This window comes from Alosa sapidissima, chromosome 14 (genome assembly GCF_018492685.1).
Source record: "Alosa sapidissima isolate fAloSap1 chromosome 14, fAloSap1.pri, whole genome shotgun sequence".
NCBI lineage: Eukaryota > Metazoa > Chordata > Actinopteri > Clupeiformes > Clupeidae > Alosa > Alosa sapidissima.
Genome location: NC_055970.1, coordinates 20,586,694 through 20,607,004, shown reverse-complemented (window position 1 = coordinate 20,607,004; position 20,311 = coordinate 20,586,694). Strand labels below are relative to the sequence as shown.

Below are 20,311 nucleotides of genomic sequence, written 5' to 3'. Positions count from 1 at the left end.
TCAGTTCTACAGCTTTTAGTTTTTTTTGTGCTGAAACCTGAAATACCATGCTATTTTCAGTTTTTATCTTCCTTAAAGAAAGTTAAAAACTGGTCAATAACCAATAAAATCCATGAGTCGAGCCATGGGAATACAGGTTAACTAAAAGACTTGACTGTAACTGTCTGGAATGGCTACATCCTGTTTAAGAAGCCTTACTTGCCCTCTATGACAAAGCCGATTATATTATCATAGCATGGACTTTGATTCAAAGACATTTGATATTAGCACAGAAAAGAGCTTCAATACCTAAAAAAATAATGATTATAAATGGTTATAATTGTGCCTTGAGCAAAACAATTGTTAACAACTGACCTCAAAGGGCTCAGGATTGGAAACAGTTCTATAACTTGTTTCAAAGTAGCCAAGAAGTGACAAAGACACACCATCGTGGTTCATATTATGGTTTATTTAGTACAAAAATAGATGTAATTTTTAGTAACAGAAAGTTTGAAAAAAGAGCTTCACATTATGTAAGGGAGATTACAAATGACAAAATATACTATTATCTAAGATAAACACAACAAAATTAGAACAACCTCAGTCTTTTCTTTTATAAAAAATATCACATCTGCTGTTGGAACTACATTAAAATAAAAATATAACGGAACATGTGCTGTGAACAATTGTGCCCCCCCAGTGTCAACCCCTGACATTCATACAGCTGTCACCATCTCTTCCACCATCATTTTGCCATCTCCTCCACCATGGCCATTTTGTATTCCTAACAACTTAACAGACCCTCATGTCTGTTTACGATGAAAACAGTCCTTGTTTTTCTGGTGCGAACTTTCCTTCCACTAGAGCCTAATATTCCCTGGACTGTTTTCTCTCTCAACACCTGACAGTCATGCAGGTCACGCCTCACACCACCCATTCAATAGGAATGCAGCTTAAGTAATCCACATCCTCATTGCCCCACTCCCTTGCTGTTTGATCTCGTTTTATGATACGATTATGAGCACATTACACTACTTCTGTTTATTCTATCCCGATACAAACTCACGTTTGTGTAGTTGTGCAAATGCTCCCTAGAGGCTATACAGGCATTCGATTCACACTTTTCTCATCACTTGAAGATTTAGACTATGCAGATGATCTGGCTCTTCTCTCACATACTCATCGACACACGCAGGAGAAAACATCCCGCCTTAGTGACTTTGGTCAGAAGATTGGCTTAGAGATCAACCATAAGAAGACAGAAGTATTAACTCTAAACATTCCTAACCCCTCACCAATTAAAGTTAATGGAGAAGAGTATCCCCAAACTAATGAATTCACATATTTTTACTATTAACAATGAGGGGGGTACAGACAAAGACATTAAGAATCGTCTCAATAAGGCAAGAAATGCTTTTTACATACTGAATAATACATGGCTCTCACAACAATACTCTACAAAGACCAAACTCAAATTATATCAGAGCTGTGTTTTATCCACCCTTTTGTATGGCTCTGAATGCTGGAGAATGGTAAAAAGAGACCTCATCAGTCTGTCAACCTTCCACACCAATTTTTTTTTGGCCAAACACAATCTCAAATGAAGAACTGTATCAGAATTGTCAACAAGAATGCATCGCGACCATCTTCATGAAAAGAAGGTGGAGATGGATAGGACATGTTTTGAGAAAAGATCCTACTGATATTACAAGAATAGCTCTACATTGGACACCAGAGAGGAAAAGAAAGAGATGAAGACCTAAGAACACATGGAGAAGAATTGTGTCGAAGAAGATGCAGAGCCTAAACCACTCATGGGGCAATATTCAACGACTCGCCCAGGATAGACTGGTGTGGAAAACTTTTGTTGCTGCCCTACATGCATGAAGGCATTAAGGGCAGTAAGTAAGTAAGTAGAGGCTATACGGAATTATTACTCCTATATTACATAGTATATTATTATCATTAGGCTATTATTATCAATATCAATATTATCATTGTTTTATTTTAATGTATGTTATCATATTTTTATGTAGTACCGGTATTTAGAAATATTTTCATGAAAAAACTTTTCAATGTGAAATACTATGTTATTATATTACATTATTGGGCTTTGAAATGTGAGAAATGTTAATATTTTGTGTACACAACCATTCAGTCAATGGCTGTGAGAGGACAAGAATGTTCACCTGTGGTCAACAACTAGATTGAGTAAACCCAGACCAGGATTACCATAGGCCATCTTGTTGCCTCATGTCCAAACAGCTCTCCTATACCAACAGTCATAGCAAACAAGGGTGTGAGTTCATACGAATAAGTGTTGGGTTACACATCATTGCAATGGATTCAGACGCCAGCCTACCGCACTGTAGTCATGCTTTCCTTGGAACAGTTGATGAGCATAGCATATGAGATAGCAGATGATAAATACAGCATTCAAATAGGATGGGCTAACAAAGGGTCACTATACTTTATGGACCTATTCTGCGACACACCCAAGCCACAACAATATCAGCGGGTTATCAAGATTTCTTTCACTCTCTCGCTCTAATAAATAAATAAAGGATCTCGAGATACATGCTGAACAGCTGTAAAGAACACCCTGATCTCAACACACAGATAAGGCAATAGGGAAGCACTCAGAACAGAACACAACACTGAGCAGGTGCAACAGGCCTCTAACATGTCAGAGTAAGCAGGAGCGCCAGCAAGGCCAACGCCAGTGGAGAGCTCTTCAGTCCTGCTACCCCACTGGTCATCCTCAGCTGGTAGTGGGCCACTGTCTTCTGGTAGTCTCCCTCCTGGGCTACACACTCGTACCCGCCCTCGTCTGCAGACCCCATGCCCTCTATCAGCAGCACTAACTGCTCCTGCTTCTGGTCCTCGAGCGACTGCCTCTCCTCTCCATCCTTCAGCCAGCGGTACGTGGCATGGTGGGAGTCAATGGGGCAGGCCAGGTAGTGTCTGGAGGACTCAGGCACATCCTTGGAAGGAGGACCAGGGACAGGCTTATCTACACCTGATCCAAAGGGAGCGCTGCGATACGCTACAAGGGCAGAGGACATATCTGGTTATTAATTCATCCATTTATTCATACATGTACTCGCTCATTCATTTAGATTCTGACTATCTTGTCCCTCTCTTCCTTATAATATGCTTTCCATCCTCCACGTCTTTCACCGTCGCCTTTCTCAAAAGCTGGTGACTCCTTACACATTCAAAAAAGATCATGTGCCTGCCAAGCAGCCTGCGTGGATGACTGAACACAAACAGGAACCAGACGCCTAAATTCTGGTTAACACAGTCCCACCTGTGTGTGTGTGTGTGTGTGTGTGTGTGTGTGTGTGCGTGTGTGTGTGTGTGTGTAGGAGGGGGGTAATAAGGGAGAGGACCTGAGACAAGAGGGGGGCATGGAAGGACTTACGGGTGCAGTCATGGTAATTTCCGTTGAGAACATCCTGAGTCAGACCACTGCGAAGATAAAAGAGTAGAATTCCAAATTATGAGAAACAAAATGTCAGTTTGCTTGTGGTGTTGGTAGAGCTTAATGGTGATAAATTAAATAGAATCACATGGTTGAACTTCCTGAACACTGAGAGGATGTGTGCTGTATCTAGGTGGGTGTTTGTGTGTCAATGGTTGTGGTTGTGTGTGGGTGTGTGTGTAGGGGGATGGGGCCGTATTCTGACAAAAAGTAATGTAGGCCTACAGATAAGGTACATTACTGAATATCCTCATATCATACTTCTCCTTTTCAGTTTCCAGAAACGTAGGTGTTAATTCCTTGCTTACAGGAGGAATTAAACAGTTCTAAAAGTTACAAATGAGTCATGACCATTATACAATGGGTCTCTCATTTTCACATTATTGTGATAAAGATCTGTAATATTATTATTATATTATAGAGGAAAAGGCAAATCACTAACGGGAAAATGAATGACGGAGTAATTAACCAATCACGTTGTCGGAAGCGGAATGATGGACATTTTGTCTTACCATCACTATGGTAACATCCAGGCTTGGAATTTCACCATTTTAGGGGCAAGGCCACTTGGCCTTCAATTAGATTTTTAAAGAGGCATCACGGCCAACGCAAGGGGCAAGGACGGCCATGGCCGTCGTGGCCGCCGTGAAATTCCTACTCTGGTAACATCCATGCTGCAATGGACCTCTGAAATTTGCCTACAAAAACGACTCAAAGCTGCCATCATTGCCCATATATGGAGATCCGTATCTCCTTATATGGGCAAAGATGGTACCCAGATCTCCTTAGATGGCAGCTTTAGGTTCTTTTTGTAGCCGAATTCAGAGGTCTATACTCTAACTGCCTGGAGGCGTTACCAAGATGGCCGCTGAGTGACAAGACTGGCCTGAAAGGACTTTGGTAACAACCACTTCTCTTTGTCTCATTTCTCATGTGCACAACAAGGCAACGTATAAAGACTCACACATCTCTTTCTGTAGCATGAATGTACAGTATTACTTCTGCAAAAGTATTCTAATCACTACAGAAGCAGCACAACTCTTTTTGTGCCACCACTGCCAACAAGCCCACAATGTGACAATGTGTGATATGGTTCAGTTCTATGTACTGTAAGGACAACCACACATTTCTGAGTAATGAGACAGGACAACTAAATGTAGCAACTGTGTGTGTGTGAGAGAGAGAGAGAGAGAGAGAGAGAGAGAGAGAGAACTCTTACTCTGAATAAGGTGCACATGTCTTACGGCCGCTGTCCCAGCCACAGTAGGGATCTCTTGCTAAGACACAGTCAGCACACTGGTTCTCGTACACACTGCAGTTCCTCAGGTCAATCTGAACCACCTCATCACTGGAGCTCACGTAGAGTTTCTTCTGCAAAACGCCCAAATGGAGTGAACACTTTTATCTTCTGAGATGGAAGTGGAAGTGCACATTTATGTGTAGGGGTTTGTATAGCATTTAACTGGAAACGAGAGAGAGGGAGTGATAGACATAGCCAGGGTGAGATAAAGAGAGGGGTGTTTTAACACTGACACTCGATAAACAGATAAGAGAAAAGGCTAGAAAGAGAAGTGGCAAACACATGACATACACAACAGGATGCTTTTTGTCACACACAAGCTTTTTGTCACACACAATGAATATTATTAGTTTGATTACTTAAACACATTTGAGGTATTAGTCATGTATTAATTACTGGTGGACCAAGCAATTGTTCCTGCCCTCTCCAAAGTATAAAAAAGTGTGGGCTAAGACGATGGAGCCTTGGACTAACACTAATCCTTTTCACATGAGCGGGTGGTGGGCCACATGAGGAATGACCAGTGTGCTGGCATTCAAAATAGAGAAACAGTCAGACAGTGAAATTGAACAGCACTGTGGTTTTTAAAAGGGCACTTATACTGTAAAACACATTGGCTTAGTACAGCCACCAAAACAATAACTGTGGTGCATCACATTTTTATCCCGAGCAGCAAAATGCTTTTTTCCCTATACCTTACTGTGCATAAACATCATTAAGGAGAGCCTTTTAATCTTTATTTACAATCGGTGTCTTTAGGAACGTGGTAAATGGTAAATGTGTTCTTCCGTGTTAACAGGATTATTACAGCTTTAAATGGGGCTTAGCATGCCCTCACTGTCAGCAAAGAGGTTTGTTGTATAGTTTTCTCAGTGATTAATTTAAAAATAGAATATTTCCCATTCAAGAAGTTGAATACCCTAACGGTTATTCCTCTGGAGTTTTATTGACCACAAGTTTGGAGTTTTGGGTTATGTTTCGGTTAAAGGTCTTTATCTAGAAAGACCAGATTACAGTATCTTGTCCTCCTCCTGCTCACTCCTCCCCCACCCTCAGTCGCGCTCTCCTGAGACTGGGCTCTCTCAGCTGACTACAGCATGCTACAGCAGAGTAGCAGTTTGTAGTCATGTTTGTGGCCTATTATAGGTCAGTTGTTTTGAGTAACATGATTATTTTTATTGTTGTGGAAATCCAGTCCCAGATGATGACATTGACGTGAAACTAGAGTTTCCCAAGCATGTGTGTACACAAGTGTGCTGTGTGATACCCTTGCATTAGACATGTGGAAACCAGGGAATTAGGAAATACGGGTTCCGGTTTCAGAGTTTCCTATTTACTGTCAGGGTCATAAACTCATCAAGAACATCAATTGTAAGTAACCACTAGTGCTTTTCCATGCTGGGATAGACTGTGGAGGACTCACCTCAGAATTGTCCAGTAACATGCTGAGGATCTGTGTTCCGGATTCAAATGGATGATACTCCGCGATGATGAAAGGTGAGGTGGAGTTCTCCAGGACTTTGTGAACCACACCGCTCTCTTTGGTGAACATCGGCAAAAACACAAACAAAAATAGCAAGTAACATGAGAGACATCACATGAGAAGACCACAATTATATTGTTGTGATCAACTTGTGATATGGTGGTTTGGTGTTACACTGTCAACAAGCAAAAGGTGTTTGAAACGTCCTGTAGACTGGAAATGTTTCATGACTCATTACAGAATAACATGTGGGTTTGCATGAAGTTGTTTTCAAAACTGGGATTACAGAACATGGCAGCCAACATGGAAATTCTTTCAGGATTCAGGCATTACATCACACTAGAAAGAAAACCCTTCATACAGATACTGCTTCAAACAGAAAACATGTCACTGAGCTTTAAAGTCATATGCAGTGAGAACAAACCACAAACAGCTGATATCAATAACACAATAGTCATGACTGTCACAATCATATATGTAGCTTCTGTTTCATTGTGACTTGTGGACTCATTGGTCACCACTAGTGACAGATTACAGTTAAACGGGATAGTGAATTTGGCCACAACTTCAGAGAATACAAATGGCATGCTAGTTACGACTACTGTATGAGGGGGTCTTTGGAAAGTTTTCAACGCCACAATGGGTCCTCGGAACCAAAAAATTGAGAACACCTGGTCTAACAGGTATATAGGAAAGTGGATGACATGAAGTGAAAGTACCACATTAAGATACACAAAAGTAAAAGTTCCCTTTGACATGGTTCAAATCCTGGTTCTGTTGTTTCTGAAAGTTTCTCCTATTGATGCATATAACCTCAATCTGGATTATGTCTGCTTTTAAAAGGTGGAAGTGTGCTGTTTTCATACATACATATGCCGGAATACCTAATCAATCGCTCTTAACACCTCCTACTTCCATGTTTTTGCACAATACTCCCACTTGTTCCTTAAAGGGATGATGCTTTTTCTCTACGAAACTCCCCCTCACTCAGTCTGAAGCTCTTTTCCTTTTCTTTGCACCTTCCGTCAAGGGTTTTCGCTGCGTCTTCGCCGGCTCTGCCATTATACACACGTTTGCAACAATCGCTAGCGTTTCGTTAGCCTGCGTCTGTGCTGTTGATGCAGCATGTAAACTGATCCTGCTTCGGTCGGCGGGTACGATACACTGAACTGGCAAGCGGGATATTCTTCCTACAGGCAGTAGGGGCGGGCGAGAGAGTCTTCATTCGCCCTGTAATGAGTCATTTAACCATATACCAACTTACGAAGATGAGTAATTAACACCAAAACGTTGCCTGGTGTCCCTTTAACCTACCCATAAATGCATGAGTAAGAGAAGCATAGCTTGCCTGACAGCTCGCCTTAGTTCCTCGAACCACCAACACTGTTGACTCATACATAAAATAGGCCACAGTGACACTCTTCTTGCTTCTGTACGCATTGACCTTAACATGCAAAGATATACGTGCACTACAATAACAGCTGTTGTGACTAGTTTGGTTACAGTGAACTGTACAGCTCTACGGCTATCTAAGTACTGTAGTGTTTTATGCAGGTGTTTTAGTCTCCTACCCATGGACAGCAGTAGGACCTTGTGTCCCTCCTGTCCCACTGTCCCTCCAACACGGTCCACCTGGATGTGGCTGTAGTGGCGGCGACTGACCAACAGGGGGTTGCTGTTTCCTATGGGCCTCACCCAATTCGCCATCTCTGGATTCCTCTTCATGTACTTGAGCAAGTTAGAAGGGAGTCTCTTACTGTCCTGGACACACTGGTCAGAGAGAAGGTGTAGATGAGATGGTGATCTTCGACAATGTTTGTTAAAGGAACAGTCCTAGATCCTGGCTAAAGAATGTTGATATGTGAGATTAACAGCCAAATGTACCCGTCCCTGTCATGAGGCTTGGATACTGTGTGTGAAGAGCCTTGAATTTTAAGTCAGCAGTGTAGTCAAAGGCAGTTTCTACCAATTAAGAACCATAGCCAAGCTGAAACCTATTCTGTCCGCAACTGATCTTGAAACCGTTGTCCATGCCTTCATCCTCTCCCGCTTACTGCAATTCTCTGTACATTGGCATGTCACAATCAAATCTAAATAAACTCCAGCTGGTACAAAACGCTGCTGCTAGGCTCCTCACCAACACCAAAAAGAGTGATCACATAACACCAATTTTAGCTCAGCTACACTGGCTTCCGGTCAAATTCAGGATTGAGTTTAAAATTTCACTTTTTGTTTTTAAAGCCCTTAAAGGTTTAGCCCCACCTTACATCTCTGAACTTCTGCCCCCACACTCTACTACCAGGTCACTCAGGTCACAAGACCAACTACTGCTTGCTGTTCCATGTAGCCTAAACGCTTCAAAACCCGTGGTGACCAAGCTTTTTCTGTAGCTGCTCCAAAGCTCTGGAATACCCTTCCTCCACATATCAAATCCTCCCCTACAATTACCTCCTTCAAATCCAATCTCAAGACATATTTTTTCTCACTTGCTTTTAATACAGTATGATGTTTTTGGTCTTGTTTTAATTTTCTTATTTATTTTTATTTATCTTATCTATTTTCTTGTCACTGCTACTAATGCTGTCTTGCTACAAATAATCACACTTAGTTTGTGTAGATGTATGGCCTTTGTGTAGATGTATGGTCTTATTGTTATGACTTATTAGCTAACCTTTTCTTTGTGTTTGTTCAGCACTTTGGCTCAACCCTGTTGTTTTTAAATGTGCTATATAAATAAATGACTTGACTCGACTTGAATAATATTTGTTGGTCTGAGCCTCTTTGTGTGTTTGCCATTTACAGAGCACTCTGTATGAAGACTAAGGTCTTCTTGAGGGCACAACCAAATGTTAACGACATTGAGATACATTCACAGAATTTTACAAAACATGTACTGAATTCATGTACTTTAATCAAGGGCTGCAGTTTTAAATATGTTTAGTGACCCTTGTGTAAAGGCCTAGAATGCAGCATGGTCAAAAGTGCAAAAGGTCGTCCTACCTCTCCAGGACGTTTTGACAGAGTTTCTGTGGGTTCTGTTGTAGAGCTGGAGAAGGTGGAATCAATGTCCTTCATGGCATACACACACACTGCTCTCATGTCCCTGCATACACACACACACACATTTTCAGTTTCCATTTACAACCTGTTAAACCAGTTCTTCACACATTTCTTTTACATATCAACATGCCCTCTAAAAAGGAAGTGAAAAGAATATCTAATTTAGACGTCAGGCGTCACTTGCTAAAATCGCCCACACTTCCCTCAAAGCAAGACGCAAACTAATCATCTTCTTGCATGAACCTTGTAAACCTGAGGGCAAACTTCTGCTGCCTATTTTACTCCTCCTGTGAGTTTCTCTTCTCTCTGCTACTTTTAGCATGTCTGGTGAACTCAAATGGCCCCTGCGTAGCGTACCAGCCGTTTTTGAAGAGCCCGTAGACCCGGTCGTCTCCTCCGTCCTCAGACGGCAGCATGGCCACGTCCAGCAGCTCGGTGTAGTACAGCTTCCTGCTGGGGTCTCCGCAGGACAGCCAGCTGCTCAGCTGGGACGTCCACTGGAACTGCAGGGTGTCCTTTGAACCTCCGAGATCAGCCTGTAGAAGAACATCTCAGATGAATCCCGTTCCGGGAAGCTTTGTTTGTGTTTCTCAAATGAAGGGCATTCCCTCTCCATGGGACAGATGCACTTTCTGGGATATTGTACTCATGTCACTTTCACTTGATTCTGTTCACTACTTTAATGGCCTGAGTAGTCATACAGTAGGTAAGGCAAGTTGTTCTTACCTTGCAGATCTGGGAGACACGTGGGGTGAAAATGTCAGAGTTCTGGTCCTGATTCTTCTCTGTGTAGAATGCATACAGCTTATCTTGCAAGTCATCCATTTTATTTCTTCTTTCTATAATCTTCACATACCTTTGATCTGTGGGACAGAAATGTATAGCTAATTTAGTTATTATGTCTCTTTGCCTTACTCAGTGCTGGTAAGGCATTCAAAATGATACAGTTGTTCACTTTTTCCTTTTATGATCTTCACATAAAATATTATTGATCTACAAGGCAGAATTTGCATTTAATTTAGTTTCAATTGATCTAACAGCATCACTGATAGGCCACAAACAAAATGACATACAGTTTTCAGGAATACCAGTACAACACTGACATTTATGCTAACTTTATGCTTTTGTTGAATTTTACCCGAGCTGCTCACCTGAACGGCTTGAGGGAGGCGTCATATTGTCACTGTCAGTAGATAAACGCTTTCTGTAGATGCCATCTTTATCCTTTACACCAGACAGTGTGGTGTAGAGAAAATCCCCTAAGGAATGAACACATCTGTATTGATTACTGTTCAATACACGCACATGCACACACACACTCTCTATCTCTCTCTCTCTCGCTCTCTCTCTCCCTCTCACACATGCAAAAACCCTATCGTCATGTACTGACATAAGTAAAGTAGGGATTAATAAAGTTCAGAGGGTTGCACCACAATGTTCCCTCTGCAGAGTCATTTATCTGTTTGTCAGTGGGGTTAGACTTGACACCAACAGAGCATTAGCCTACTTCATTTACTAGAACAACAAACCCTAAGTCAGCAGCTTCAACCTACCAGTAAGAAGTGCTGGTTCTCCACCTCCATAGACGTCTTTACAATGGTGTGTTAAGCCATTGACATCCTATAAAACAAATACTCAAGTTCATGTACATGGAGTTACCAATGAGCCCATGAGTCCAACACTGTAACTTAGAGGTTATAGGCTGGGCACTCCCCTCAGGATTCTCTTCACAGTGCTGGTGAATTTGATGCTGTTACAAATATTTTAAATCAAGTAACTGAATTAAAACCAGAAAGAAAATAATGGATTTACTTGTGATACAGTCACAGTGCTCAACAAACCTATATTTATGTATGTGGGTAAACTAAAATACCGGACTCTGTCACAAGTTGACCTGTCATAATTCACACTCTTCCAGCCGATGTTGCAAGTTTCACAAGTCTGAGTACGAAACTAACAGTGCAATGGTACAAGGCAGATAACATTTCCGTCTCCTTGTTATTTGAAGTCTTCATCACTAATTGTCAACCAAATATTGTTTTACAAAGAAATAATAGTTGAACTAATGTCATCTATGATCATCCAACTTCTACCCTGTGCAGTTTTTCAAAATTTTTGCAGGGGTTTGCCACGCCATAATGAACCATGTAATTGTTACCCTGTACCTTGTAGCAGCAGTGAGCTCCCTCATCTTTCTCTGTGCACACAAACAGAGGGTAAGCATCTCTCCCTGGCTGCATCACCGTGATAGGACAGCTCTGAATGGTGACACGAGACGGATCAATATTCAGACATCATCAGTTAAATTATTGTACAGTCAAAAGTGTTTGCAATCAGTTAAACATTGAGGTGATTTCAAATGTGCGTGTGCGTGTGTGTGTGCGTACTTCTGGTGCAATACTTCACGATACTAACCTTGTCACACTCAATTGGAATTTTCTTCACCTAAACAGAACACACATGAGCAGAGTCTGCATAATCAAATCACTCATAAGCAAATCACTCATAAGCATATCAAATTATAATTTTGGAATGTAGAAAAAGAAGTACAGTGCTTCTGTAAAGTGCTTTGTCCTTTAACAAGTTGGCAAATCTCACACTATCACACAATGGAACTAGTGTCTCACAGGTTTCACAGTGCTCTAGACATGATCTCATGAAGGTTAGGTTACTGTGTATACTGTAAATACAACAAGTCCCCTTACCACTGCGTTCCTTTGATTCTCCGGAAAAACGAGGCGAGATAAATGTTGATCACCGCCAGCATAAATATCCCCTTGAGTTCCCAGAATCAGCTTCATCCTGGAGAGTGGTTTCTCCAGCTTCCCCCGTTTAAACGCCATACCTGAAAGGACGGGCACATATCAACACACCACAAGCTACGAGATTTATAAAGTGTGGAACCATCTGTATGTGAAGCCTCGCTGTAAAAACATATCTCATAGACAAGGTCAATTTTAAGCCGAGTTTGAAAGACTCAGGTAACTCAACTAGGTAAAACAGTTGCACTCCACATCAATCCATAACATGCAGGCAATAAAAGTCCATTAGGCTCTCCATTCTCCACGGCAACACTTCAACGCTTTAATTTAGTTTAATTTATGTACCATTAACAGTTAAAGGTAGAGTCCTCCAATCTCAAGGTACTTTAAAAAGCCTACACCTTGAGCCCCCTGGACCAAATACAAAGGTGATGTTAACAAGGAAGGGATCTTGAGCAGTACCTGACTTCTAAGGACGTATAAAGCCCTTAGGGGTTTAGTTTTATTTACAGACTTATATTGTATTTGTGGTATTTGACACCATGGCCCATATTGACTTAGGAAAATGAAACTGGCAAGACTTACTATCCAGTATGGTTCAATGTGATCCCTCATATACCTGTGATGACTAGAATGTGATGACTATGATGTGGGCAGACAATATGTTTGGGAGGCAAGTCTGACCTCAATCCAAGTGTATACAACTCTGCTGCACCTTGTCCTGTTGACGCAGTTAAGAAATATTTTGGCTGGAAACTCTTTGTTAGTGTGCACCAGAGGTGCATTGAGTTTTCTAAAGCGTAAGGGAAAAATTTAATTTCCACCACACTTCAAATTATGTTCTTTATTTGCAGATTATACAATATAATGCATTATGTTACATTATATAGTATATGTCCTCATTTCGTGGTGGAAATGACATTCTCACAGTTATCAGCCATATAAACACATTCCATTGCCATGCCCAGTCACTTTTGGAGATAGGACACAATGTATCCAAAATACACACAACTGCACTTTCCCCCCCACTTATTTTGCATATTGACAAAGTTACAGCTGCGGTGGAAATGATGTTGAATAAAAATACTCTATTCTTCAGTGATGGTTACAATTATCTTTCTTCAGTTTCCGATCACCACATGTCTCTAGTATTTGGCATCAACCTTACTCTTTACTAACACTATGTTTTCCCTTGGTAAACAAATAAACATTTTTATGTAAAAAGTATATATGACTGGATATAGTTTGTTGTGGCGGAAAACCTGGGGACACTGATGTTTTCCTTAAAAAATAGTATAAATTAATTTTTTGCATTAGAAATTGAAATGGTGTGTATATTTAACTCGTTCTTGCAACAAACATGGTACAACATCTAGATTTAATGCATTTTAGTGTATTTTAACAGATAAATATCACAAGTCTAGGTTGGGGACATGCTCAAAACAGCCAAATCCACTAATAGAAGCCCCTCTAAGAGCAGTAAAAGATAATATCAATAATGTTAATGTCAAAACACACACACACACACACACACACACACACATATCTGACTTTCTCCAACTTTTGCACATCTCCATAGAACTTTTTATTTATTATTTTTGATTTCTCCTCCATCTATCTACCCATGTCCTTGATTGCCTAGCCTTTCTGCCCCCACCCCCCCCATCCCCAACACACACACACAAAACACACACACTTACATCATCACTGTCATCACCTCACATACATACAGCACACTGCTTGCTACAGTAAGCCTCCTCTACATACTTGCTGCACACTGCCCCCCCCCCTCCCTACAATCACAGCACATTGTCTTCAGGATCTTCTCCAACACACATCCTCTACATACTTACAGCACACTGCCCCCACCTACCCACACACACACTACACACACACACACAAAGTGACTGCTCCACTCCCCTCCCGCCCACACACACATCTTCACTGTCATCACCCCCCCCCCCCCCCCCCCCCCCAATACACAGCACATTGTCTCATGAGGAAGCTTCTCCAACACACATATTGCACACTGCCCTCTCCCCACATACACAGCACACTATCCCATCTCCCCTGTCATCCCCCCAACACACACACCAAGACCCCTGGCAGTTGGGTTAGCCCCTTGAGCCGTGGATCTGCCCAAGGTTTCTTCCTTGGTAAGGGAGTTTTTCCTTGCCCCTGTTGCTCTTGGGTGCTCCTTGTTGCTGCCCCCCCCCCCTCAATCCTCCCCCACCTTTCTTATGCAGCCCTTGCCACTTAATCTACTAAACCCATGGGCGTAGGTTTAGGGTAATAATTTTGACTGATAAATAAGGTGTTCTACACACCAAAACTATTGCCACAACTTTCCCCCGAAATACATTTGCATTAAACTGCATTTTACCTGAATGTGATGTGAGACAGCATACACCATATATTACAATAGGTAAAACACATGAAGTTACTAGGGATGCACAATATTATTGGTATGACATCGGATAATCTGCGGGGTGGTGGTAGTGTAGCGGTTAAGGAACTGGGCGAGCGTGCAGTAGCTTGAAAGTTGTCGGTTCAATTCCCGGCTTCCACCGTTGTGCCCTTGAGCAAGGCACTTAACCCCAAGTTGCTCCGGGGACAATGTAATCCCTTGTAATATAGTTGACATATGTAAGTCGCTTTGGCTAAAAAAAATGCGTCAGCCAAATGTAATGTAATCTAATCTAATAACAGCTTAGATATGAACATTTCTATAGACATTCTTGCAGATAAATCAACAATGCTATAGCCTAATTGGCACAATATTTTAGAGAGCATTATACAAATATGTTAAAATAGGATGCGATTGAAATTTTACTTAAAAATATCATGTGTCAAATCTCAAATTGCATATTTTACATATACACCATGTTGCAATGAGCCCCTTTCTATTCATGAGCAAGTGTCTATGTCTTAAAGTATTTAGGGTAGAAGGAATGAGAAAGAAAGTTTTATATCTGTATCTGTAACAACTACTTCATTACAATGAGAGTAATATAGTCAATTACAGGAGAGGCCCTGCAGTGGTTCTTAAACTGGGGGTCGCCTAAAACTGGGATTAAAACTTTAAAACTTTTCCCCCACAGTTATACATTGGATGAGTGCTACTGTAGTAATCCATTGGAAAATAATAAATCAGATTGTCAAAGGCTGCTATTGACATTAATGCCTTTGGTGTCGACATAGCCTACCTATGAGAGCAGATATTTTCTGCCTCTGCATCCAATCCATCTCGCCTCATTTACCAATCTCGCCATTTGGAGAGAAGGGGGTCACGAGTCTTGGCCCATGTTTTTTGAGGAGTCGCCGACAAAACATTTAACTGCCATAAGGGGTTCATATTTTGTTACTCAGCCAATGTTCTGGGTCTGGTGGACCCACCACATTATACGGTTTTTAAATCATTACAGCCATACCAATTTATATAAAAAATACTCATCAGATTACCCTGGGAAATGAATAAGGTGATTGGCTGAACCGGTGCTCTTATCCAGAGCAATTTACAGTCAACTAACGACAGAGACTAGGCCTACAGCTTTTATAACTGTATTTCTTAACTGGATATAACTTTGAATATACCTAATATAGATATAGATAACAGAAAAAACAGCCATCCAGAGGAGGATTTGTAGCCTAGGCTTAATCATTTAAAACACATGTGGGCCTAATCATAAATCGCATATTTTAACTGACAAACGTTTTTTCCTTTCAATAGGCAATATTTTTTTTTGCTGCGAAGGCAAATATAGGGTAAACTCTACCCTATCTCTTTGCCTTTGCAGCCAGACCATAATCTGGGTACCAGAAGCTCGCATGCTGAACGAATGGTAGACCATGACCAGCAGCAATATAAAACTATATTAGATTAAGGTTCTCGTAAGACAACACTTTACAGTCTATTACTTTTGGTCGTGTTTTCATCTATAGAAGGTTAATAGTAGGCTAAATGTAATAAATGTACATGTCACACCCATGGCTTGGAACTGCGGAAGCTTCCTGTGACATATGTTCTGAAAGAATTTACTGAATATAGCCTATGCTACAACAAGAACAACTCTTTACACTCACCATCTTTTGTCAATTTACGTCTAGCTGTGTGAGACGTCTCTGCCATTGAAAGTAAACTGATTCTTAAGAGAACGAGCGCAAGCACAACGAACCTATCCATGGTAATTCACTCTGAATATGAGCGGTAGAGTTGGCTGCTGCAGCTACTCGTGAGTGACGTCGGGAGGCGTGTAGCAGCCCTGTAAATAGCCTTGTGTCAAGGCTTATTAAAAATCATAATCTAATTACATGACAATAACTGAACCAATAACATAGGCCTAATAACTTTTTGGTAATAATGTAATAAGTTATCACGTTATTGACTGGTTATAACATTATTGGTTTGGTTAAAAAAATGGGGAAGGGGGGGTGGCACCTTACACACACCTTACACAGGCCCTGTCACTCCCCGATGTGAGTCGCTACCGGATGTCCACAGGTCTATACAATCAAGGACCTAGAGTGTGAATGCATGATGCTTGATTAATACACCTGATGAAGGGAAGTACCCCTGGCTGCAGTTTGTAGATCGAGGCTAGGCTCAATGTGGTGTGGGGCTTGGTAGTGCCCGGCCCCTTTAGGTCTGGCCAGGGAAGTACTCCTGGCTGCAGTTTGTAGATCGGGGCTAGGCTCAATGTGCTCACAATCAGCCTCATTTTGCGCCGCAAGCTGCAGCCAGGGGGGGCTTCTCGAATCAGATGAGAACAAAATCCTGAAATGCTCAGAGTTCCTGTCAATCACTAAAGGTGTCCCCCAGGGATCTGGGTCCAGTTCTTTTCACAACTTACATAAATTATATTGTCTCATTGTTAAATGGTCATCATGCTCATGCCGGTGACAGTGACACTATTCTGTATTGCATTGCTGATACTTGCCATCAATAATCTACCACTATCATTCAATGTTCCGCAAGAAGCCCTCATCAATCTTAAACTAGTGCTCAATACCAAGAAAACCAAACATATATATGTTCTCAAGATCCAGAAACATTTGTGGTATAATTTTGACCACACATTCAGGTGACAGATATAGAAATATAACCATTTTAAATGGCTCAATCATTGACAGGGTCACTGAATATAAACATCTTGGGATCTGGTCGGATGAGAAACTCAAATTCAAACTCATCTTTTCTTGCAGATAAACTGCAACAATACATTTTATAGAAACAACTTAAGTCTCCACATGTGTAGTAGGAAGATAATTACAGAAGCTTGTTTTATATCAGTTCTAGATTATGGTGATCTCTGTAGAGTCATTACGTAGAGAGTAGGCTGGTCATCCCTGGATGAACATGCAGTAGTATTTATTTATTTACAAAGACATTTTAGGTTATCTACCTCCACACATTTAAAGTATGCTTCAATCGAGGGCTGGCCCCTACCAGATCAGGCTAAACGATCTTTTAATACTCAATGTTCCCCGTGTCTGTTCTGATCTTGGAAAGTCAGCCTTATGCACCCACCTCCTAAAACAGTCTCCAATGCACCATACAACTAGAGCCATACCCTCTTACAGTCAGTTTAAATCTGTCATCACAAACCTTCCATCAGCATCTTGTAACTATTTTAAAATAAATTGTATTATGTTATGGTCGTTATTATGTTATTGATTGTTCCAAGGCATTAATCAGGCTACTGAACCCTGCCAACATCTGAAATTCTTATTGGTGTTATGTCTTCTAAAATTTGCTTTTTTGATGTAGTTAGTCATTTAAAGGAACTCTGTATAATTAGGAACACATATGGCAGTTTTCCATGGGCTTGACTTGTATAACAGTGGCGATCTGTGGTACAATGTGGTATTGCAAGAAACCTGGACCATCACTTGATTGTATTATTTAAAGGATATCTTTGGGGGGGGGGGGGGGGGCACATGATGCGTAACTTTGAATTATTAACCAGCTCATATCAAGACAATCAGTATGAACATGGTATAACTGTTTCAAGAGTATAATTGGATGCATTTTAGATTTCATAGCCCACATCAGTAAATACAGTGTAATATTTCGAGTTACAAGGAGTAGTCTAACAGTCCATCGGACCTTTGTGATTCAGGGAAGGGTTATTGAAATACAAAGTCTGAAAATACTGACTCCATTATCTTTTTTTCTTTCATCATTTAAAATTTTGGTTCCAATGACATCAGATATGGATAGGACCCCACACACGACCTTAAACAAAGGATGTGGTCTTAGCATCGAGGAAATAAAAATATTTGAATTGTCTCTTTTCAGGAAAGAGGAATGCAGTTTTTCTACCCACCAAACTCTGTACCCACCGGCCAATACAGACCGACCCCAATGTAAAAACTGTATGAACACCTCAGTTCAGTTGGTAATGAAAAGGCTTTTCTGTTGACCTCTCACAACCCTTTCCTCAGTACAGAACCCTAGAGGGGTCATTGCAAGATAGTTTTTGGTATATATTCAGAAAATGTGCGCTCATTTTACTAAATTGTGTGCACATTAATCGTGCGCTCATTTTACTAAATTTTGCTCTCAATTTAGTAAATTGTGCAAACGTTTGACTAAATAGTGCGCTCATTTTACTAAAATGTGCTCTCATTGAGAGCCTAGCAGCAAAGCTAGAATGCCTGGGTAAAAAGTGCTGAAATTTGGCAGGAAGTTTCCAGACACTCCACTGACCAGTCACACTCATTTATACAGACCTTTAAACACAGCCATGTAGCGCCATCAATGGATCAAAATTTGGCCGAAAAGTGGGTTGAAAAGTTATGAAATTCTGGAACTGATTCAGGACCGTCCCTTGACCACTCTCACCAATTTACAGAACTCTATAACCAACACTGTAGCGCCACCAATGGGTCAAACCTGGACTCGCATTCACGCATGTGACCATTAAATGGTGCATCCGAATCAGGCACCATTGGAATCCCTGGACCGACCTGAGTTCAATGACCCCTATTATGTCACTTTCCGCCGTATTGGACCTCTGCCTTATTGGATTTAATCCAAAAATCCAATACATTTTGATATACTAAGTCCAAACTTGGTAAAGGGACTTGGTACCTGATTGTGAGGACGCACTAGGAAATTGGCATCATTTGGGCTCTATAGGGGGCGCTGCGATACAAGAAGTGAGCTTATATCTCAGCAACACTTTGATGTATGAAGTCCAAACTTTGTACAGGGACATGGTAGCTGATTGTGAAGACATGCAAGGAAAGTGGTGTCATTTGGCCTCTAGGGGCGCTGTAATAAAGAAAGTAAGTTCATCTCAGCAACCCTTTGATGTACTAAAGCCAAACTTGGTACAGGGACATGGCACTTGATTGTGAGAACGCACCAACGGACCTATAGGGGCGCTGTAACAAAGTAAATGAGCTGATATCTCAGCCATTCTTTATCCAATTGCCATTAAATTTGCTGTTTAGCACCATAGCACCAATTTAGCACCATTCCTGCTAGTACTGCTAGACTCCCACATTGCTGCTTGCAGCTATATTTATAATTGTTGTTAATTGAGCGCGCAATTTAGTAAAATGAGAGCACAATATAGTAAAACGTGTGAACAATTTACTAATATGTGTGCTCGATTTCCTAAATTGAGAGCACAATTTAGTAAAATGAGAGCACTATTTAGTAAAACATGCACACAATTTAATAAAATGAGCGCACATTCTCTCGATACACCTAAAATATCTTGCAATGACACCTCCTGGGCTCCGTACCCCTGAGATAAGCACACAGGTTTTCTGGTAATTGTTATACTAGAGCTGAAACATGCTCAAGGGCGCGGGAAGGGGGGTGCTGAGGGTGCTGCAGCACCCCCTGCTGGCAGGAGATATATTTTTAAAAATGATTATATATATTTTTAAATAATTACTAATTCGCTGTCTGACATTATTTATATTTTTGTATGTGAAATGATGAGTCAAATAGCAAGGGTTATGGATAGGTTCGAATATAGGGGGGGGGGGGTTGAGAGAAATCGTCGGACATCCATTATTTTTGTTATTCAGCACCCCTGGTCAAAAATAGGTTTCCCGCGCCTGAACATGCTTGTCTTCTTTTTCAAACGTCTTCTTTCTTCTGTTTAAAACATTGTGTACATGATGTCATTCAGAGCTAAATGCAGATGAGTCCCAATAAATGGTGACTAAGAGTGTTCAATGAATGCAGGGCAGAACTGGGACAGTAGGCTACCCTCGTATTATAA

General features: G+C 41.1%; 1 protein-coding gene across 1 annotated transcript; it reads right to left on the bottom strand.

The window, feature by feature from the left end:
* Nucleotides 1-429: 429 nt before the first annotated feature.
* Nucleotides 430-16,312, bottom strand: LOC121682519 (semaphorin-7A-like). Its single transcript, XM_042062679.1, has 14 exons — nt 16,152-16,312; nt 12,012-12,151; nt 11,722-11,751; nt 11,472-11,564; nt 10,860-10,926; nt 10,458-10,565; nt 10,033-10,169; nt 9,664-9,842; nt 9,247-9,349; nt 7,818-8,016; nt 6,187-6,302; nt 4,683-4,834; nt 3,404-3,450; nt 430-3,025 (listed from the first exon to the last, which is right to left on the bottom strand). The coding sequence occupies exons 1-14, from the start codon at nt 16,249-16,251 to the stop codon at nt 2,658-2,660; spliced, it is 1,839 nt and encodes a 612-aa protein (XP_041918613.1). The 5' UTR covers nt 16,252-16,312; the 3' UTR covers nt 430-2,657.
* Between the last annotated feature and the right edge of the window lie 3,999 nt (nt 16,313-20,311).